At 40.2% G+C, this 23,751-nt stretch overlaps 1 protein-coding gene across 3 annotated transcripts; it reads right to left on the reverse strand.

The window, feature by feature from the left end:
• Positions 1–440: 440 nt before the first annotated feature.
• Positions 441–22,702, reverse strand: slc7a7.S (solute carrier family 7 (amino acid transporter light chain, y+L system), member 7 S homeolog). 3 transcript variants are annotated; one of them, XM_041580193.1, is made up of 10 exons: positions 21,955–22,128; positions 16,882–17,422; positions 9,695–9,820; positions 8,184–8,328; positions 7,335–7,458; positions 6,785–6,888; positions 3,235–3,331; positions 2,914–3,063; positions 1,117–1,300; positions 441–796 (listed from the first exon to the last, which is right to left on the reverse strand). In XM_041580193.1, the coding sequence occupies exons 2-10, from the start codon at positions 17,384–17,386 to the stop codon at positions 705–707; spliced, it is 1,527 nt and encodes a 508-aa protein (XP_041436127.1). In that variant the 5' UTR covers positions 17,387–17,422; positions 21,955–22,128; the 3' UTR covers positions 441–704. The 3 variants fall into 3 exon arrangements, with proteins under 3 accessions (XP_041436127.1, XP_018099426.1, XP_018099425.1); XM_018243937.2 differs by lacking the exon at positions 21,955–22,128 and adding an exon at positions 22,437–22,702 and having other exon boundaries at positions 442–796; XM_018243936.2 differs by lacking the exon at positions 21,955–22,128 and adding an exon at positions 22,199–22,430 and having other exon boundaries at positions 442–796.
• Between the last annotated feature and the right edge of the window lie 1,049 nt (positions 22,703–23,751).

The following is a 23,751-nucleotide window of genomic DNA, read 5'->3' on the forward strand; positions in this document are numbered from 1 at the left end:
GCAAACAGATTTTTTTATATTCAATTTTGAAATCTGACATGGAGCTAGACATTTTGTCAATTTCCCAGCTGCCCCTGGTTATGTATCTTGTGCCTGCACTTTAGGATGGAACTACTTTCTTGCAGGCTGTTATTTCTCCTACTTAATGTAACTGAATCAGTCTCAGTGGGACTTGGTTTTTACTATTGAGTGTTGTTTTTATATCTACCAGGCAGCCGTTATCTTGTGTTAGGGAGTTGCTATCTCGTTACCTTCCCATTGTTCTGTTATTAGGCTGCTGGGGGGGGTTTCACTCAAACTTGCAGTAAAGAGTGACTAAAGTTTATCAGAGCACAAATCACATGACTGGGGGCAGTTGGGAAACTGACAATATGTCTAGCCCCATGTCAGATTTCAAAATTGAATATAAAAAAATCTGTTTGCTCTTTTGAAAGATGGATTTCAGTCCAGAATTCTGCTGGAGCAGCACTATTAACTGATGCGTTTTGAAAAAAACATGTTTTCCCATGACAGTATCCCTTTAAGCTATTCAACTATTCCCTCCCAGAGAGAAATGGTTGGCCCATGTCCATCCAGAGAACTGCTCTGCAGCCACCTCGTAATAAAAAGGTTAATTTAAAAAAAACAAAAAGGCACAGTTTATGAAATAAATTAGTAAGGCTTCAAGTTTCTTTGAGTCAGTCATGGAATGATTGGCAGGTCTATCAATCACTTTTTGAGAAGTCTTGTTCCTCTTCTGGGTCCATTTCAGTTAGTACTGAGTAGCACAGAATCTGGGTGTAGCGTGTCAGAGCAGCTGGAAGAAAAGTATTTTAAGTGAGTTTCAGCACCAGTACTAGAACCACAGAAACAATTTGCTATTTAAGTGATGTAAGCCTTCAATCATGCACTCCCCAGAGAGGGTAACCCAAAATGAATTACAGATGCATTGTGATTTTTGAGAAACCTGCCCATCAGAGTCACATCCTGCTCTTATTTACCATAGATCAGGTTAGACAAATTACTAGCCATTTATATGTATTGTTCATATTGCACGTTATTTTGTCTTAAGCTTTTTATCTCCCATCTAACGCATACAGTACCTAAAACGTGTATGGCACCCATTAGAAATCATACCTGCAGCACGCTGAAGACATTGTGGCTTCCGTTTCTCAGGGACACGAACAAAAAATAAATAGACTGGGACTCCTGACAGTGCAATACCCACTCCAATCAGAGAATTTATCAGGTCACTATACAGGGGCACAGCCACCAGGAACACGGTGCAAAGACAGAATATGATCGGGAACACTAGACTGAGCTGCATGTGAAAAATAAACGCAATAAGAAAAACCGGGATTAGGATTTTGGAATGATGCAGAGGAACAAAGAGCACATAGAATAAGCATTTTTAAAATATCACATCACAGTATGAGGTTAAAAATAGGATACAAACTCTTAAAGGGATTGTTCACGTTTAACTTTTAGTATTATGTAGAGACATTCTGAGACAATTTGCAATTATTAAGTTATTAAAAAGTAGCAATAAATATAAATGTATTGCCTTGCAGAGCATTTGTTTATTCAGAGGGGTCATTGACTCCTATTAGAAAGCTGGAATGAGTCAGAAGAAGAAAGCAAATAATCTAAAAACTATAAAAAAGAAACATGGTCCATCTGAAAAGTTGCTTAGAATTAGTAATTCTATAACATACTAAAAGTTAACTTAAAGGTGAACCACCCCTTGAAGAGATAAGTAGACAACCTTTTTTAAATATTGAGTGGGTAACTTCAACACAAAGCCCTAAATACATCTTTCATTTCTATAAGGGTAGGGCCACAAGGACAACTCAGTCCTTTCTGATTTACACTGTGCTAAGATCTAGACCAGAATGCCCACAGATGTTGATTTTAGCCATGGGTCAGATGCTGACATTTAACATTGTTATCGGTCAAAAGAGGACATGATGCAAAACAATCCAAGACTGCAGTCAGATCAATATTCAGTTTTGTCCTAAGATCGATACCATAAGCAGCCAAGTTAGAGCAATGTTGGGCAGCTACTGATGGGTATAGAGGTCTCAGGAAAAAGCAACTGCAGCATTAAAGGATCAGTTCAGTGCAAAAATAAAAACTGGGTAAATAGATATTTTGTGCAAAATAAAAAATGTTTCTCATATAGTTAGTTAGCCACAAATGTCATCTGGAGTGAGCGAATGTCTAACAGAACAGAACCCAACTTTCTACTTTGCAGCTCTTTCTATGTTAGTCAGTGACTTTAAGGGGGGCCACATGGGACATAAATGTTCAGTGAGTTTGCAACTGATCCTTACCATGTAGTTCAGATTCAAAAGCAACAGTTATGACCCCCCCCCCCAAGTCACTGATCAGTGGAAACCAAGAAAGCTGCAAAGCAACACTACGTTCTGGCTATTATGTTAGACATCGAGGCACTCCAGCCTTTATACATTACATTTTTGCTAACTAAATTGAAAACATTTCTAATGATGTAGCCTCTTTTTCTTTCTTGCCATATACAGATTTGCTTAAATTGTGTCATGGGCTGCAATGTGCATTATGGGTGCCCCAAATAAACAGTATTGTCTAATGGGTGTCAGTGCACAAGCTCAATATTTCATATAAGGCAGGACATTTAGTATGGTAAATGCCTCTTGTAACTGTAACTCCTGTTTAATGAATATAAGAAAATACTACAAGGTAAATACTGGCTGGGATCAAACACATTAGTTGTGCCAAGAAACTGCAAAAAAGTGTAAGTGGTGCTGAAGGGACAGAAGACAAAATTGACCAGACAAAAGTATAATGCCTTGGTATGGTACATTAATAAATAAGTAGCAATGAAGAACTAAGTGGAGAAAATAAGAAGATACAGACAGGCAAAATGAGAATTACTGTATAAGGAGCTGTATTTACCTTGAGTGGCCTAGGTCGGTCTGGTTCTTTCCAGCGCAGATATAGTTGCCCAGCAATAGAAAGTCCCACAAACAGCCAGTAACTAAAGCTGTAGTAATTAATGAGCTGGAAGATGTCTTCAACACAGAGGTACACCAGAGCCATTGCACCCTGCAAAAGGATGACACTTATTTTGTAATACACTAATCTGTCTAGAACTCTAGAATTCTGTTTCCAGTAATGGAATTGAATATATAGAGCAAGCTGCTTTGCGTTGCTGGAAATGTACCTAGATCTTCCAAATCTACATAGATATTCCAATGATTAATATTGTACACTTACATTAAAGAGAAGGGCAGGTATTGGTGTAAATCTTTGCACGTGGATCATACTGAGTGAATCAGGAAGGTGGCCCTCCCGAGATCCCACAAAGAACAGCCTGTAATCAAATACACAAGTGAACTTGAGAGACAGTAATAAAGGCACACTGACATTAGACAGCAGAAATCTCTGAATTTGATTCCCTCTCCCACTGAACTTGATAACAACCCACTCAGGCACACTACAAATACGGGATGAATGTTTGCCACTGGTGTTACTGTTCCTTTAACAGGCGTTTAAAGGTCAAATTGGCAATCAAAATGGGCATTTATTTCTAATAAAAAGACAAACACACAAAATAGTGCATTCCTTGAGTATTAATGTAAATTACCCATAAAAAAAAAGCACGCAACCCCAGGCACTCCTATTATTGTGACCACATAACTCAATATCAGGGTTTTAATTGTAATGTACTATCTCTAACACAATGTATACTAAATTGCATTGGGATTTGGCTTGCTGTTTTTCAAAAAAAAATACTGCTCTACTGTATTTCATGTGATATTAAGGTATATAAACATTTCATGGCTGAGCAGTTTTCAGGGGATGGCAGCAAGTTGTTTACCAAAGCCTGCAACCAGGACCGCCATCAGAAATCACAGGGCCCCATACGAAAAAATTTCCTGGGCCCCCTGGGTTGTGCCCACCACAAGCCCCACCTACAGGTCCACCCTCCCCACCCCACAGGTCCACCCCCACCACACACTAAAAAAAAACAGAAAACATTGATGGCTATGGTTCCCACATGTTAATAAAAAAATATTGGTGGTCAAGGCCCCCCCATTAAAAAAACATTTGTGGTCGGGCCCCCCATTAAAAAATATTGGTGGCCAGGCCCCCCCCACTTTATAAGAAAATTGGACACCACATGGGGGCCCTGCCATGTTACACTTACTTCATTAGTGTGGCCCACCTGCTGTCAGTGAGCTGCCAACTACAGAAGGGAGGAGGGGAGCACAGGTGGCTGAATCTTCTTCCAGTGACAGCAATTTCTTCCCTTATTGGTCACAGAATTTCAAGTCCTGGTAAAGCTGCATGGTGATTGGATGAGCTGGAGGAGAAGTTCAAACCTCAGCTATCCAATCTCTGAGCAGCTCAATTGGGACTTAAACTCAGTGACCAATAAGGGTAAGTAATGGACAGAAGATACCTCCCCTTGTGCTCCCGCCCTGCCTTCCCAGTCAGCAGCTCTCAGAAAGCAGGGGGGCCCGGCTAATCAAGAAAGTGTGGCGTGGCCGGGCCCCCCCTTACCCTCGGGGCCCCCTACAACTCTCCCCCCTGATGGCTGCCCTGCCTGCAACAAATAAAGATGGCCATACACAGACCAAATCCCGTTGGACTCCCAAAAATACACAAGTCATTAGTATACTAATTAGAACTAGTTTTAAAATCCTGGTTTTCATTTTTATACTTAAAGGACATGTCAATTATGTTGGCATATATAAATATATGTTCATAACCCAAAAAAATATATATTTTTTCTTAATAAAAGAAAAAAATAATTCTAAGCCATTTTGAAATATACATGCATTGCACATTTTTATTTATGGTTTTTAAGTTATTTGTATATGTATACAACCAGGAGTTAAGCAAAAGCTGCTTTCAATGCTTGCAATTCCATTTTCAAATAACAAACAGTTTTTAATAAATTCATATTAGAAATTTGCTTATAACTGTGCTTCCTTTAATTAGGCGGAACATTATTGTATGGGTTTGAATCTCCTTTTTGGGTTGACATCCCTCACTGTTAATCAACCTTATAATCATAGGCTAATGTCAACATTTTTTAATAATAATAGGGTTGATTTTAGTTTTTAAAAGGGCCAATTGTGTAGAGGACTTTGCTACAAAGGCCGCTTTTTAGTTTGTACACTGAAGTGCAGTAGAGCATAAAGGCTGTTTTTGCAAGGGAAGGGCCATAATAATAATACCTTATGATTTATAATGCAATGCTGGACAGGCAGTCACCCCCATACATTTCCTATAGAGTGTAACACTGTGAGCCCAATATGCATATGTATCAGAGAAGTCACATGCAAGTTCTGTGTTAAAAGGATGAAGCATGCTTTTATTCAAAACACCTTGTTCTATTTTATATTTTTAAATAGAGTTAGTGAACAATACTAATGAGTCAGTAAAAAACGAAAAGATCAGAATCGCTTTAAAAAGAATCATCACAAGGGGAAATTGCTAACAGTTTTAAATCCCTGACGTAAGAGATTGTAATGAGGCAAAGGGCAAGTGCTGAACACTCATTTGGGTGGTGACAGGGAAAGGGCTGAGAAGGGCATTCTTCTCAAAAAGCTATAAGCTTGTTTTTTTTTTTTTTAATCTAGCTCTTTGCTAACGCCTTCCATGAAGCTGGCCATAGACGTGCAGATATACCTGCAATATCGGACAAACGATCCCAATCTCCCAACCTGCCATTGACCTTTCAGTTTAAATAAAGTAGAAAAAGAAAAGATCATGAAAGTTTATGTCCGACAAAAGCTGGTGACAGTCTCCCACTGATATAAGGTCAACAAAAAGTGAGCTGGGATGTCCATACTGGCCTATTACTCAACAAAACATGCACTTCTTTTGACACATACAATTCATGCAATAAATACTTCCCTGAATTTGTCTTCATTTGTACTCACACAGGCGCATGTAGACGCCGAATGCAGGTTGAGACGCAACATGCTGCATTTTTCCTGCGTTCGGCGCCTACATGCGCCTGTGTGAGTACAGCCCCATTTGAAATAATTAAATGCGTCTATTCCTGCGCTCCCCTGCGGCTGAACGCAGAAAAATGGAACGCAGGGGAGCGCAGGCAAAAACGCTCATGTGTAAGAGCCCTAATACCAACAGAATATGAACTTTCTCTACCAAGCTAGAACCCTATGTCACTTGTCATTTATAAGGGGAACTATCGCGAAAATGAAAATTTAATATAAGCTTCATCACAAATGAAATCGCAATAGTTCCCACTTCTCACTGTCAGTTCTGCCCCAGCATATGTAAATGTATATTTCTGGGCTCAAATCCACCTGTCACAAGATCTGACAGATATTTCCCATACATGTAAATAATAGGAGGTATCTAGTTCTTCCACGGACAGGAAACATTATCTGTGCATTATAGTGATTACTAGTGGGTTTTTTTCATAGCACGGGGGGTCAAAAGGTGGCAGTTGGGGAGCTACAACTTTGTCATGTCCCCAAAGAGCAGCATAAGGGGTTATATATTTAGGCCCAGCTACTATGTTGAAGTGACAACACTCAGAAGACATCAGTCTATCACTATAGGAACTGCTGTTATTGTATTTAAACTTGGAACCTGCAATTAACCACAACAAAGTAGAATAATGCTTTGCAATTACATTAGCTCTGCGTGGGCTAATATGAAATGTGTTTGTATTCTAGAGTCTCAATCTTGCCAGCATTTATCAGGTGAATGTTGGTGAATGTTCTGACGTATTTAGAGCGCTTTGGGCAATATAGCTGTTTTATCTTCGTTTAATATTTGTTACCTGGATGCAGCAAGGATAGATGCATTGAGGCCACCAAAGCAAGACAAAGCAACAGCCAGTGGTATAGTCCAGTTAAATATGCCAAAAATCTGATCAGCAAAGGTCTGAAAAAAACAGATGAGTAATATGATCATGATCTGATTAACTGCATAATATCTTTCTACCAATGGGAATTACATTTACTGACCTGCAGACCTTGCTCTACCAGCACCAATACTGTATCTCTCCACCAATACTGATCTTCTATCATAAATCTTACATAGTTACTGAAGTTTTAACACACTCTGGTTATATTCCAGGGATGTTAAACTCTCAGCATGCAGCTATTCTTAAATTTAAATCCCAGTATTCCTTATGACAGTTTACAGCTAGCTAATCTTGACATGCTTACTCTTTCTTTGCAACACTCTATCCCATACACTTTCTTTGTCCTTGATTTAAACTTAAGAGTTATCTTAATATTTAATATTCTTTATAGTTGCTCTGTTCCATGCACATTTCTCCTAGTTTTTTTCTCCCAAACCCTCTGTCTGTATTTCTGTATAGTTACCACAGCAACAGCATCACTGCCAAGAATTTCCCTGATATCCAGAACGGTGTAATAGGCCACATTGGTAAGGATGTAAATCACTGTCACTATTGGCATAGAAATTCCAATGGCCAATGGCAGGTTCCTGGAATTGACAAAACAAACCCCACAGTTGTAATATGATCTACCTTGGCTTACTGTACATTACAAATCCTCTTGTTCAACATTGGGGGCCATCTGGGCTAACCAGAAAAGTCCCTGATATTCAGCTCTCTTGTCCCAGTTCTCTCCAGTCCCATAATTGCTTGCAGATCTGACCATGATCTACCCGCCCACATGCAGAGTCAAAACTGTCTAATCCAGATGTGGGCACCCCCATTCCCTAGTGATTACGATCACTAACCTGATACCCCAGGCCAGTGCTCCTGTTCCATAAAAACTACACCAGCCCTGGGGAATTTCTGTAGGAGCACCACATTGCAATCTTCTTTTGCTTCTTTGTTCTTCTCTTTGGCCCGGGGCAAAGTGAGCATGAACATAAGAGTGAAAGGCTCAACCTTTCTAATGTGCGTGCACCCCAGGACCTGAACATAGAAGAAGATCCAGAAGAATAAGAAGATGGCGCTGTGGCACTCCTGCCATACCATAGTACCATGGGTAGTTTGCAAACAGAATCACCAACGTGGGATATCAGGTAAGCGATTATAATCACTGGGGTTAGAATAACATTATGGTACCCCTCAGTGATTATACCTTTCATTCTCCCATGCCGTTTTTTACTGTCTTGTTTTGCTGCCCCTAGTCTTTCTGCCATATCTATAACGTTATCTAAGTATCTTCTATAAAAGTGTTTCATTTCGCACACTTTACCTCTCTGGGTTTTTGATTTCCTCTGTGACAAAGTTAAGTGTGTCCCATCCTGAGTATGAGAAAAGTGCAGAGTACAATGCAAGAGCAATGTCACCAACATCATATGAGGAGCCAGCAAATGAATTTTCAAAGTTCTCCGACTGACCTGAGAGAAAGTGAGAGAGACAATGTGCTTAAGAAGCAAAGAAAAAGAAGCTCTATGATGACAGCCATATGAATGAAACAGTAAGACATGCATCATCTCCTACATTATATCTCTTTGCTAGTGAAAAGATAAAAAGTTGCTTATGGTATTTTGGTATGGAAAAGATAAAAGCAGGACAAAGTTATAAAGTGTGTCATTAAAGAAAGATAGTCAATCATATAGTGAAATTGCAAAGGGCAAAAGTCAAAACATATTTAGGAGGAATGAAGAATCAAGATGTTCAGGAGGTAAAGTTTTAACAGGGCTGTGTCAATATGGCTATACAGTATGACTGTTCCCAGTGCCCAGTGATCACTCCTTGCAAAGGTGCCCCAGTCTTTCCCTGCAATTTTCCTTACACTGGTAACTAACCTGTGTAGCTCACCCTGCTCACCTTCAAGCAAAGTGACCATATGAGTGACATCAATGGGGGAGCAAGGCAAAGCTCCCATAGGCTAAGCCACTGTCTACATCTGCCTCCAGCCTGTGAGGACTTTGCCCAGCCCATTACTTCTGATGTCACTCACAAATCCACTCTTTTTGAAGCTATGGCAGTGACCAACACAGGTTAATTATGGGGGTGCTGGAAGAAGGCAAAAAAAAGGTAGCTGGTATGTTTGCAAAGAGCAATCAGATCTGGGCAGGTTTATATTTGCATAGTCACAATCTTCTGTTAACCCTGTCCTATCCCTTTAATAAGTCTCAAAAAAGGAAGAGGGAAAGGTCAGATATACGTAAGATGATGATATCCCTCATTGTCCCACTCCATTCATGTTGCCATGTGCCAGGCCTGAGGACCTATCTTGCAGCCAGAGAATGTAATAGAAATGAGGGTTACCTTTCCCTCAGTTATAGAAGAATCTATGGAAAGTTTTTATGGGCTATGCAGACCCAGGACCGCAGGTACGCGCAAACTGCATAAGGGGCCTGGAGGGGGGTGGTGACATAAGGCCAAACAGACCCAAGGTACCAGGGGGGCAGAATACAGAAGAACTTGAATTTGAGCAGCCACCTAAATATTCAATTCATTTCCAGGGCAATTGAACAACAGCCTCCAAGGTACATGTATTTGATGTTGGAAGTACAGAATAACTTATTTTTTAAAAGGTGGGAGTTGATTAGGATGATAGTGGCCAATATGCCAGAGAGATAGCAGCTGCAGTGAGAAGGCTAAAACATTACCTTCATAGCAGCTTGGGGTTAAGGAAAAGTACAAAAAATAAGGTCCTTCAAGCTAAAATCCTGACTAAAATGTATCAGCTTCAGAACCTTCCCAGCAGCTCAGAAACGTGTTACATACAAATACACCACCTCAGCTCCTACTTACCTTGACATATCTTTACAATTCCAGCTATAATGACAGCAATCAGAGCTACCACTTTGGCATACGTGAAGATATCCTGGACCCGGGTCCCCCACTTTACATAGGCACAATTCACAAAGGTGAGGAGTGCTGCAAAACAGAATGTATAAATACACTGTAAAGAGTGGGCTCGGAGGAGAAAAGTCAAAAAGAAGTAATGTGTTTTTAGAAAAAAAGAGCAATAAAGATTCTCCTTTCCTTTTTCGGTCTACTCCCATCCAAGTTTATGTGTCTACAATAACAAGGACTCTGTAGTTACGAATGCTGCCTTGCCGGGGTCTTGGGTTCACTTCCTACCAATATACCTTTGAGGTGTCTGTTACTTTTGTATGTGTAAATTTCCTCCTATACTTCACTGACATACAAACAGTTTGATCAGATTTTTATAAATATGGTCCCAGTGTATGCATGGCCATGGTAGGGAGCTTAGATTGTAACGTCCTCAGTTGCAGATAAACGGATGTTGGTTGACTAAATAATCTCTGTAAAACAATATTGGTGCTACACAAAATATTATCATGATCACCTGGATTGCATTTGAATAGGTTTAATAAAAAACAACATATTTTGCCATTTATGGAGAGCAAAGAGTATTTGGGCCTCACAAAATTTACAAGCACATCTCACAAGCTAAAAGCTTTAATGAGCTGTCCTGAAAATAGGAACCCTACATGACCATGCAAAATATTCCTATATAGTCATTTGAAAATATATGTTAGTCTACAGTATGTCTATCTCCTGTGTATGTACTTATCTTGTCTTTCTTTATCAGAGCATCTATCTTTGTTATTTTCTGTGTCTGGTTAGCTAACTATGGTTTACGTAAAAGGGTAATTAGTAGCTGCTGTAAACTTTGTTAAATGTCCCATAAAATGTATTGTTACATCTCATGAGAATCTGCAGCCAAGCTACAGTATTTTAGCCAGGGCCCTCTTCTCTCCACTTAATGTATAAACCCACTTATTGCACATCACTGTGTAATATGTTGGATCTTTATAAATACATATTAATAATAATAATAACAACTTTAATTGCCACAGTCTGGCATTGCCTGTCATGGCAAAGTCCAGTTATCTACCGTATATCCAAATCCTTCTCCAGCAAGGATTAACCAAGCTGATTTTCATATGGATAGTAATACTCCTTCTCTATAGACAATTTAAAGGATGAAATTCAACATTGAAAATCCAATTGGCTAGATGGTCCAATTTAGCACTCTTGACACTTCTTGTACACTGCATATCAGCTATTATGATCTATAACCATTCTTCTGCATCTCCCTTAAAGCCATCCGTTGCACCTTTGGTTTTCATGCAAAGTCTGCCTTTTTCTATCTCAAAGACTATGCCCTAACTTTGAGATTTTTTTTTCTTATTCCTGCACCAGGCCTATCCCACTGTGCCTTTATTCCATTCTAAACCTCATCCAGTTCTGTGGTTTTGGCCCTTTCTCTCATTCCTCAGGACATTTTCTTTTCTCAAAGAATTCAATGTATATCAACACCTACATCCAGTGAACTGCATTATGGCTTCAAGAACATTGTTGTTCCAAAACACACAGCTACTCTGTTCTCACCCCGTTGTTTCCCCTTCTATTTATTATATTTAATACATGTTATTTAGCAAAGGTTGGTTCTTCCTCACTTGTCTCCATCATATGTGTGGTGTCATATGCAATATAAATAAATAATTAATATGTTTTTGGGATGCACCGAATCCAGGATTCGGTTCGGGATTCAGCCAGGATTCTGCTTTTTCAGGCCGAACCGAATCTGAATCCTAATTTGCATATGCAAATTAGGGGCGGGGAGGGAAATTGTGTGACTTTTTGCCAGAAAACAAGGAAATAATCTTTCCTTTGTGAAAGATTCGCCAAATACCAAACCGAATCTGAACCCTAATTTGCATATGCAAATAATACAAGAATTATTGCTAGCAAATTGCAACAAATTCAATCTGTGTATAAAACAAACACATTTTTTCCTACCGTTGCTATACTACTGAGTAAGTATAATTATGTTACATTATGCTGTTAATTATATACATCTTCCCCTTCTATATATATATATATATATATATATATATATATATATATATATATATATATATACACACACAGTATATTTATATATTTATAGATGTCATTGCTGGGATATGTCTTTGTATAGGACAGCTTGCAAATGTGGTAACATCACATGGATCATGCGACTGACCAGCAGGAGTCAGCAAAAGGTTCTCACCACTCCCTTTAATTCAAATCACAGTTTATCCCAAAACTAGTTAGATTAAAGAAGAAGAACACAAGGTACATTGGGAAAAAGTATGACTGGGTAAGGAAGAGAGGAAAACAAAATTAGAAACTAAATAAAGATTCGATAGAAAGCCTAATCATAACAGAATTAATACAGAAGAGAAATAAAAACGGTGACACCCCCCTAGTGTTTCACTTCTATATGTGATGCACATGCTAGAGACTGCACGTGATTTATACAGGAAGTTACAGTTCCTCTCTAAAATTTCGTTTTCATGGAATTCTATCAACAACACAAACGTAAGCAAACTCATGTAATCAATGAATATATGACATATCTATTCTAAAAGATTATGTACCCAATTTTTTAAACAAAAATATAAAGAATATTAGAGGGCAGATTTATCAAAATGTGAATATAGAACTCACCACATAAAAACTCCCCCATGTTCTATTCATTTCTATGGTATTTTTAAAAGCATATTTATTTATTATTATGAACTCCACTGATAAATGTGGTTCTAAAAATCCCAACGGAATTAAAAGAAAGTGAATGAGTTTTTCTGTGGTGGGTTCTAATCCAAAGCACTTGTATAAAACTTTATATGGTCACTGAACATTTGTGCATACAAAGGGTCATTTATATAACAGAACACAGTGTGCAATGTGCAAAAAAAGAGACAGGTTTTCAGCACCTTGCACACTGCGTTAGCTGTCAACAAATTAGCACTGATCTCTGCACTCTGTTTCAGAGCACAGAGCCCCTTGAATACAGAACTACCTGCACTAGTAAATCAAAAGTTTACAGATAAAGGATCCCATACCTGTATATCACTAAGTACCAATTTAAACTATATTTTTGCTATGGTGCGTTGTGCAACAGATTCGGGACTTTATATATATATATATATACAAAACCGAATGCAGCACACTGCTTCCAATGCCCAATGCAAGGTAAAATGTCATACATTATCCAAGCAGACCAGCAACATCGGGACTTTTGTGCAAAAATAGAAATATTGTATTTATGTGAGCATATATAGAGCCATTTTTGCTCACATTAATACAATATTTCTATTTTTGCACAAAAGTCCCGGTGTTGCTGGTCTTCTCGGATAATATATATATATATATATATATATATATATATATATATATATATATATATATATATATATATATATATATATATATATAGATATATATATATATATATATATATATATATACACTTGTAGAAAGGTCCCAGTAGGAACTGAAATGTTATAATGTAAGATTTTGGGAGCATCATACCTACAAACAAATCTACGCTTTATGCGTTTTGTGGCATCTCGCCACTTCCTCAGAAGCGATCTGAAATGTTACATTGGCTATACATGCTTTATTAAATATATCTTTTCACTTTTAAGAATAACCCGGTGTTGTTGGTTCTTTCTGAAACTATATACAGTATATATATATAAAGACTCTCAATTTATTTCGACGTTTTGCCTCACAACTTAAGCCGTCCTCAGGAAGCTTAAGTTGTGAGCCGAAACATCAAAATAAATTGAGTCTTTTTTGCACTATGAAAGGCCTGTGTGTGCGATTTTTGATGGTTTGATGTTGATTTATTTTGGAAATCAGCACCCAGGCATTGAGATACAATTTTGAGTGCACCAGCTTAAGATATCTATATATCTATATATAGGGCCGCCATTACGAATCACAGGGCCCCGTACAACATCATTTTCGGGGCCCCTAATAAAAAAAGGTTACACACACACAAGTTATAAAAAGCTATTGATTGTCAGGGCACCCTTATAAGTTAAAACAAACAGTGGCATCAGGGCCCCCATAAAAAAAAAAAAATTGGTGCCAGGGCCCCCCATAAAATGTTTAAAAAAAAAAAAAACAGTGGGCCCCCCTTACAAGTTAAAAAAAATTGGGGCCCCAGAGAATATTTTATTTTAAAAAAAAAAAAACATTGGCGCCAGGGCCCCCCTTACAAGTTAAAAAAAATTGGGGCCCCAGAGAATATTCTTTTTAAAAAAAAAATGGTGGCAAAAATGACTTTGGGTCTTTTTGCCACTTTTGGGACCTCAGCTGCTTGGCACCTCGGCTGCGGAAGACGGAAGAGGAGGCGGCTTCGGTGCAGTCAAGGGGGGCCTGGATATTCAAAAACTGCAGCACAGCCGGGCCCCCCTTCAGGCCCGGTACAGGAGTGCCCCCCTGATGGTGGCCCTGTATATAATGAGAGAATCTGCATTAATAATGCCCATTTATATTCTCTACCTTGTTGCATGGCTCCATAGAAATCATTTCTGCTTGCACCAAGCATGATCTCCATCAGCTGCCCAGCCAGGATAGGGATAGTGGGGAATCCCTTTCACCCCTTCTAAAGAACTGGCAAGAAGGGCATTTGTCTGGGCCCCCAGCCTCTTAAACACAAGAGCATATACTTTGCAATAACTCCATGCAGAATGCTGGGAGTTGGAGCTTATCATTACAGAAACATATTTGCAACACATTACATAAAATATACTGCCCATGCGGCTAGAAGAGCGTTTCAGATTCGCGCATGCACAAGAAATGTTGGGACTGGCTGGCGGTAGTGCGCAAGCGTTTCGTTTTGGTTGCCTGGTTACGCGACGGGAGAAGCAAACTGCAAAGAGCAGTGATGACTGGACAGGGAGAGGAGAACCAGCTGGAGTTGTAGGGATCATCGGGTTTAACGGTGAGAAAGGGCAGGGATGGACGCTTCCCATATGTGTCTGTAGGAAGGGACAGATAGAATTTATTTGCCCAAGGCCGCCATTAGGTGCGGTCAAGGGGGGCCCGACTATTTCAAAAAGTGCAGCACAGCCGGGCCCCCCTTCAGCCCCGGGCCCGGTACAGGAGTACCCCCTGTGCCCCCCTGATGGCGGCCCTGTCTATATATATATATAGATAGATATAGAGAGATATATATATATATATATACAGCACAGAAGTTAGAATTCCTTTATCCTCCGATCACATGTCTACGCATTTCGGTCCACAGCGGACCGTCATCAGGATGTGGACCGCTGTGGACCGAAATGCGTAGACATGTGGTCGGAGGAATTAACAACTAATTGAAGCAATAATTGAAATTTGTTTATGACGTCATTTTGGCGCCTTTTTGAAAGTTTTTGTATTTATATGACCACTTTTCCACTTGCACCTTATTCTTGATAAAGGCTTCAATGTGGGCCAAAACGTTGGATACACAAGTGATGCTTGAATATAAATATTTGATTGAAAAAATCAAATGCTGGTGCTGGTCCACTTTGAAGGCTATATATATATATATATATATATATATATATATATATATATATATATATATATATATATATATGTTTAAAGGGTAAGGCATTTTTTAGTAGCAGTATGCACAAAATATGTCTTAAATATATTGATAATGGGTTGAGTGCAGAGGACCTCTTGTAGTTGACTATATGTATTTTGTGGTCACACCCTCATTGCACCCCCGCCTAATGGTTTTAAAAAATAGTGGTGAGCACAACTTTCCCTTGTTTGTTATAGTTATACAGGAGCAGTGACCAGCTCCATGTTGTAGCTCCCACCCCTCCCAGCTATAGTCAGGTGATCCCACTGGTGTCTTATAAAAGGGCAGCCAAGGTTGGGAGTTTTACTTTGAAAGCAGCTAGTAAGTTGCAGGTAAAACTTAGTCCCTTTGTAAAATGTATAATTAAGTAATTGAATTCTTAATGAATCAGATGAAAATTAAGCGTAGGACTGGCCAGATATGGGATGACTTTGACGTAGTTGGCCAGCTTAAATATATTGCAATATATGGACAAACAATCCCTGTGTTGTTTAAAGGGTAAGGCATTTTTTAGTAGCAGTATGCACAAAATGTCGCTGTCTTAAATATATTGATAATGGGTTGAGTGCAGAGGACCTCTTGTAGTTGACTATATGTATTTTGTGGTCACACCCTCATTGCACCCCCGCCTAATGGTTTTAAAAAATAGTGGTGAGCACAACTTTCCCTTGTTTGTTATAGTTATACAGGAGCAGTGACCAGCTCCATGTTGTAGCTCCCACCCCTCCCAGCTATAGTCAGGTGATCCCACTGGTGTCTTATAAAAGGGCAGCCAAGGTTGGGAGTTTTACTTTGAAAGCAGCTAGTAAGTTGCAGGTAAAACTTAGTCCCTTTGTAAAATGTATAATTAAGTAATTGAATTCTTAATGAATCAGATGAAAATTAAGCGTAGGACTGGCCAGATATGGGATGACTTTGACGTAGTTGGCCAGCTTAAATATATTGCAATATATGGACAAACAATCCCTGTGTTGTTTAAAGGGTAAGGCATTTTTTAGTAGCAGTATGCACAAAATGTCGCTGTCTTAAATATATTGATAATGGGTTGAGTGCAGAGGACCTCTTGTAGTTGACTATATGTATTTTGTGGTCACACCCTCATTGCACCCCCGCCTAATGGTTTTAAAAAATAGTGGTGAGCACAACTTTCCCTTGTTTGTTATATATATATATATATATATACACAAACAACCAGAATAGGAGCAAGGATTGCATCAACGATATTGGTCGGGTAGCCCCGTATACTCATTCTAAATTACTCAAATAGGCTTAAATATGCCTGTATTTGGCCACTTTAATGCATACTTTCTTCTAGAATCAGGAAACTTTCCATAAACTAAAGCATGCACAGCATTATCTTTAATCAGCAACGTAACTAGAGGGGGGCGGGCCCTGGTGTGGAATGCGCAGCCGGGCCCCCCCGCCCCCCTCGCCCCCCTCCATACGCCCGGAACCAGCTGAATTAGTGGCGCGCGAGCTGCCCTGGCCCACTCGCACCCCCTGCTCCCCAGGTTGTTATGCCACTGTCTTTAATTACAAAATATCTTACCTATACAGCCTGCTGCAATGAGTCTGTTAGCTGCATAAGGAGATCCACAAGAAGGGAAGATAGGCTGCAACATATAGTTGGAAAATGTGATGGCAATGACAGCTTGGCTTGTGGGCTCGATGATGAGAAGAGATGTCCAGAGTCTAATAAAAGCCACAAAACCACCAAAGGCCTCTAGGATATAGGCGTAACTGGCCCCAGACTTGGTAATTGTAGTCCCCAGCTCAGCATAACACAAAGCACCAAAGATAGAAAAAACACCTCCAATTGCCCATATTACCAGCGAGAGGCCAAAGGAAGCACTGTATATTAAGACTCCTTTGGGTGACACAAAGATTCCAGAACCGATCATGTTCCCCACAATGAGGCACACCCCATTCAAAAGAGAGATCTCTTTTTTCAGTTTCATGGACTCTTGTGAGCCCGAGTCTGCCGTGGAATTCTTTGTCCCATTAGAGACTGGCTCCTCCAATGAGGCTGCTGTGTACTTGGTAGAGGTACCCATGTTGGAATAAGAGGGTCAGCAGCAAAGAACCATGTCCTGGTAGAAGAGAGGAGGAGGATAAAAGGATTACAACAGAGCTAGTTAATAATAAATATACAGAATATGCTGCTATTTTGTCTGTGTCGTCCCAGTATCTGATAGCTGAAAATAGTAACCCATTGGTGTTGTAAGTAGTATGTTGTTATAATAATTTATAGTAAATTATATGTATGTATTAATAAGGCCTCCTTTACAGTCATTTTTGGAACTTAGTTCTAATTATGTAACTATATAATATAATGCAGATCTTATATATAGGTGTACCCTTTACTGGAATATATGGTTGTAGATTAGGATTCTTGTAAAGGTTATAGTGAAGGGAAAATTTTGTAAGCATATAAATCTCTATGTATGGAAAAAAACTGTGCACATAAAAATGTAAAGCCATTTAATTTACCACTTTGCTGACTTAAAATGCTTTTCATTTCAAGTTTTCCAGTCTGAGAAACTCAGTACTGCCTGAGGCAGGAGTTCTACATCAGTCAAATGCACTCAAATTCATTGGTTATTCTTCTATGGCAAATCACATTTTTCATCAAACCAAACTTTTAAGTATTTTCTTGTATGATATATTATGGGATTATCATATCCACAGTGTTTTCCAACCCAGGCCTAGGTTAAGATTAAGAAACATTTGCCCTTAAAGGGCAACCTTTCCTAGTTATCATTGTTTTTCCAGTTTCCTATAAATGCTTAGTAAAACACACATATTGCTTGAAGGTAACACTCCTTGTGGTTTGGTATTGGACAGTCCTGTTCTTAAAGGACAAGTAAGATCGTTTTTTTTTAATTCGTTAGTACAGAACGAAAAAAAAAACCTCAAAGACAAATTAAACTTTTAAATCACTAAGTCTTTATTAAGAAATAACTTACCGAAACTCTGCTTGCACTCCTGTTCAGAAAAGGCGATCCAGCGATCCATTGTGCAACTCTTGATTTCTCCTCCCTGCCTTCCTTATAGAAAATAGCCAGGGAGGATAAATCAAGTGCCGCATGATGGATCGTCGCTCTGTCACCTTTTCTGAAGAGGAGCACAAGCAGAGTTTCAGTGAGTTATTAAATTGCTAAGACTTAGAGAATGAAAAGTTTAATTTGTCTTTGTGGTTTTTTTTCGTTCTGTACTAACAAATTTTTATTTTTTTTAAAATTGTTACTGGTCCTTTAATCAAGGATTTCAGATTCCCAAACCATTAAAACACAAATCCCATCTTTTTTTTTTGTAATGGCTGTGTTTTTTTCTTCTTGTACCACATGCCAATAGCAGAGAGATTGAAAATTTAGGATTCTGATGCCTGGGCTATGGTGCAATGTCCTGATAAGAATTTCTTGAGCAATAAAAAGGATCCACATCAAAACAGAGTAGGACTTTCAACTGCAATCTGCAACCTGCTCTGCATTCTTGATACATTAATGAACTAATACTATACTAATTAATAAGCCAATATATTGCACTAATCGCTGCTTTATGTGCAATAAAGCTCTACCTACACATCTTGCACCAATCTCCTACGTAATTTCTCTTGTGTGAAATGAACGTGAAAAACAGTGTAAATCATAGGGTAGTTCTTGCAATTGCCACCAGTCCAAAATCTTGAAATTCATAATGAAGAAGACATAGATGGAATATCCTGCACTAGCCACTTATAGCACCGCTTGGCATTTTTCAGCATTTGATAAGAAGTCATAGAAGTCATAGTACAAATGTGGTACCTTCCAATAAAATGCAGCAAAGTTGCTTTTTGTGTGAAGCAACCTGTTAAAGGGGCTGTTCACCTTCAAACACTTTTTTCAGTTCAGTTGGTTACAGATAGATCACCAGAAATAAAGACTTTTTCCAATTACTTTCTATTTTCCATTTGTGACCAATACTGAAGTGTAAAGTTTCATTTTTCACCTTCTAAACCAGCTCTGGCGGGGGGGGTCACAACTCTTTAACTGTTTTAAATTGATACATTTAGTTGATACATTTCTTATCTTTGTCACTGCAGACCAGAATCCCTGAGTTTTAGTGAAGGCAGTTGTTAGAATTGATAAAATAGTTGCTAATATTGCACAGATGCTGTTGTATAAACTAGATGCATCTTAGCCACACCGTTTTCTACCCACAGACACTTCCACTGTGAATGGCTGGGTGAGAAGTGGCAAAATCAAGGTGATTCCCAAAAAAAGGAGAGGGTCTGATCAGGAAAAAACAAAAAACAAGCGTGTAAAAAGGAGAGGGTCCGAACAGGGGAAAAAAACCACAAAAAGCAAGAAGTCTCTAACTTCAACAACTAGATAAATGTCTTGTTAAACATCAGGGTGGCTGTAAAGTCTGACCAAACACTGAAAAAGAGACATGGGTTTGAACCCAGTGTTAAAAAAACAAGTCTTTGACTTTACCTAAAATAAGTCCTATAGTACAAAGCATTGTGCTGCACCATATGCAAATACTTCCCATCCAAGCACATATATTAATCAAAAAATCAATAGAACCAATTTAAAAGGCCAATAAAACTTAAAGTAAAAGCACAGCATTTTGTAATCATCACTCAAAGTGGTTCTTGATATGCTGCATTTTGTTGTGTCATTTATTGATGACACTTCATTTTTGGCCTATTTTATCATTAATTATAATACATTGCCACAAATGGTCACTCCTTTTTCGTTTTGCACTCTTACAATAAACATGCACTATACAAAACCTTCACTGTAAGACCAGGACTGGCATTATGTGGATTCTGGCTAATGCCAGAGGGGCTGCTGTAAGATTCCATAGACAGTCACGTTTTAGTGGGGCGGTAGGGAACTGTTTGGGCCCCTGTGTACTTGAAATGCCAGGGCCTATTTTGAATCCTAGTCCAAGACTGTTCACTATCCATAAATTCCTGTTCTCCACTCTCCGCATTTCACTGCCAGCGAATAAATTTGCGAAACTGGCGCGAAAATTTGCAGACGAAAATTCGCTGCATCAAAAAAAAACGACAATTTGACACGTGCATAAAAACTGACACGCTTTAAAATTATTTGAACACCCATTGACTCTAATGTATTTGGACAAAATAGGTGTGCATCAAATTGTCACAGGCATCAAAACTGACGCTGGCATCAAAATTCACAATTTTTCCGTGAATCGAAATGGGATAAATTCGCCCATCACTACTCGTGACATCAGATGGGCCGGGTGATGCCAGAAATGGGAGGAGTCATTACATCACAGTTACGGAAAAAATGAAATTTAAAGAAACTGTAACACCAAAAAATTAAAGTAAAAAGGAATGACAATATAATGTACTGGTGCCCTGCACTTGTAAAATTGGTGTTTGTGCTTCAGACCCAGAGCTATAGGAGGCAGATTGGGGGCAAGCCAGGGGCTGACCTTAAGTGTATTACAAATTTACTGACTACTACAATGCCAGTAAATTTGTAGTACCGGCCCCCGCCTTGGCAGGGGTTGACCCAGCTAAGCCAGGGCTGTCTAAAGGTGGCCATACACAGGGCAATACGACATTGCCAAACAAGCAGATCTCTCCCCGATATGCTCACATTGAGGTGGGCGTTATCGGGCTGAGGTGGGCTTTATCGGGCTGATCTGATCGTGGGCCCTAGGGCTCAACGATTGGATCGGAATGGAGGCCATACGGGCGGTTGGATTGTGGGACCAATGAACAGTTGTGGCCGCGATCCAACAGGATTTTTTACCATGCCAAATATTGATCGGGGAAGGCCACTTGGTCTGTCGACACCTTTTATCAGCTCGTGTATGGGGGCCTTTTCAGGAAGTCTGCAGGCCAGATGTTGATCTGCAAGGTATTTCCAAGCCCCCCTGCCTGGGCTACATTGGGTGCAGTTCAGCATGTGGAAGTACATTCCTCCACTTCTCCTGAAGATTCCATGTCTTGGAACTAGAGGTACGCACAGAAGTAGTGCACAAATGGAAATGATGCGAGTACGAGTCCTACAATTAGAAATATTTTGCTGGTTACAGTATTATGGGTTAAGGTTGTATGCGGGTTTAGTTATTCCTGCCCCGCAGATCACTATCATGTACAGTATAGTTTCCAAGATACTGAATGGAACAGGCCCGGACTGGCAATCTGTGGGTTCTGGCAAATGCCAGAGGGGCTGCTATAAGGTCCCATAGAAAGTCAGTATTTAGTGGGCTGGTGGGGGCTGATTGGGCCTCTGTGTACTTGAAATGGCCTATTTTAATTCTCAGTCCAGCCTTGCGTGGACATGTACTTCTGGCAGGCGTAATCGGCCTACTATTTTGAAAGAGTGGAGTAGCACTGCTACTTGAGGTATTGCTTATAATAATGTATATATTCAGTGGTATAGCTAGATGTTACTGGCCCCCACAGCAAATTCAATTTAAGGCCCCAACACATTGTATTGTACCAAGACAGATTGTAATAGCTGATAAATTAGGACCTCACTGGGCCCCTCTGCCAGTGCAGAGTCTGCTTCTCTGTGGTTATATATTATAACTCTACCAGGCATCCACAAAGAATACTATACCCACACAAAGAGCATTTATGAAGAAGACTTACAATTACCAGTAAAAATGATGCTGGTATTTCGCTGCACCTCATACTACTTCAACACAAACTGGATCCACTACATGAGTGTCATTTCAGTGAAAGACAAGCAGTATAAATAACCCTGCACAGAAATACAACCGGAAAACACGCAGCAGCAGCAGACTTTGTTTAAAGTGATAAACCTTCGACTCAGTTTCTACATTCAAATGTTAATCTGTGAGGCGCCTCAACATGTGTCTCTCTTTGGACCTACCTAAGGACCGCTCTAGCAAAAAGTGCGCGTCATCGCGGATGAAGACGAGTCAGCAAGTCAGTCAATCAATGCGCTTCAGTAAATAAGAGTGCGATGGGATGCCACTTTGACGAGTCAATGCGCTTCAGTGAATGAAAGCGCGTCAGTATGAATGATAGTAAAGCGACGTAGCTTTGTATCCCACTCAGGACGAAAAGTCAATTAGTTCCACCCCTCGCTCCCACCATGTTAATAATACCTTGTGCAGCCTCCAAGCCCGACTGATCCCGGGAAGACAGAGAGCGGGGCAGAAGGAGTGCAGCGCGTATAAGAGACAGGGGAGGGGAGGGTGCAAGGTACAGGAACATCAGGATTTCGAAAGCCAAGCAAGATCACTCAGCGAATTCTCAGAGTTGTGGAGAAAGCATTTCTTATCAGCGGGGGAGGGTCGCCACACACACACACACACACACAGGACTGGGAATAAAGGGAGACAGAGGAAAGGTGAGGGTCGCCCAATGGATGAGAGGCGGAGAAAGGACATAAGAAACCCCCATCCCCCTTTACTTCACTCATTTGCTGTGACAATGTACGTTGATTGTTGCCTTAACCCTCTGTGTCCTTTGCATCAGCTCAAGACCCCCTAGCAGCATGTTAGGATTTCTGGGGCAGGGTTAGGGTGTGTGTGGCGAACACTTGTTTCCAGGGACGCGCAATCCCCGCCTGGGCTCAGACAGAGACTTCTTTATTTACCTGCAAAGGAATGTGTCACCACAGCAGGTTGCTGGGCGCAAACAAGCAGCAATGTAAATGGTATTTTGTAGTGGTCATGGAAGCCTAGCCTGAGGGCCAGTGAGGTTATGGTGAGCCTACGTCGCCCCTAGGTATTCCTCAGGGGCGCTCCACCAATGAGGCAAGTTGAGACACTCACCTCAGGCAGTATCGCCCCCCTGGTTGCCGCTCCTGGTAACTAAGAACCGAATTTTCCATTTTCCGACCCAGAAATTCGGCTCTTTTAGTGCAGAGAGCACAATTGCACTCTCTGCAGTAGTGACATGGACCACCCCGTCCCCCTCCGGCGCTGAAAAGGTGAGTGCCGTGGTGAGGGGTGGGGGGCAGCAAAAGGAAGGCCGTCTCAGGTGGCAAAATGCCCAGGATTGCCCCTGGTATTCCTCCAACTGAATTACTTATACAGCCGTGTTTTTATGAGTATAGAACCCTGTGTTAGGGTGGCCATACACGGGCAGATAAAGCTGCCGATATCTGTCGTTTGGACCGATTTGACAGCTTATCTTCCCGTGTATGGGGGCTTCCGACGGGTCTTCCCGATCGATATCTGGCCACGATATTGATCGGGAAAGGTTTGATTTTTACCCGACCGACCCGTCGGAGCCCCTTGGTGTATCGTAATTCAATTGTTCGACCATACGGCCGAACATTCAAATTCCCCCGATATAGCGATGACGTTAGTGGCATATCGGGGAAAGATCCACTCGTATGGCGATGTCGCCAAAAAGCGGATCTTTGAGTCTATGGCCAGCTTTAGGGTGGGCCCTGACCAAATATTGGATCAG

The sequence above is a fragment of the Xenopus laevis genome, chromosome 1S (genome assembly GCF_017654675.1).
Source record: "Xenopus laevis strain J_2021 chromosome 1S, Xenopus_laevis_v10.1, whole genome shotgun sequence".
NCBI lineage: Eukaryota > Metazoa > Chordata > Amphibia > Anura > Pipidae > Xenopus > Xenopus laevis.

Excerpts from the sequence above, each read along its gene's own strand:
- slc7a7.S (XM_041580193.1), bottom strand. The coding sequence starts at position 17,386 with ATGGGTACCTCTACCAAGTACACAGCAGCCTCATTGGAGGAGCCAGTC. Across the intron at positions 8,329-9,694 it reads AATTGTAAAGATATGTCAAG|GTCAGTCGGAGAACTTTGAA; the intron begins GTAAGTAGGAGC and ends ACTTTCTCTCAG. Across the intron at positions 3,064-3,234 it reads TACCTGCCCTTCTCTTTAAT|GGTGCAATGGCTCTGGTGTA; the intron begins GTAAGTGTACAA and ends ATCCTTTTGCAG.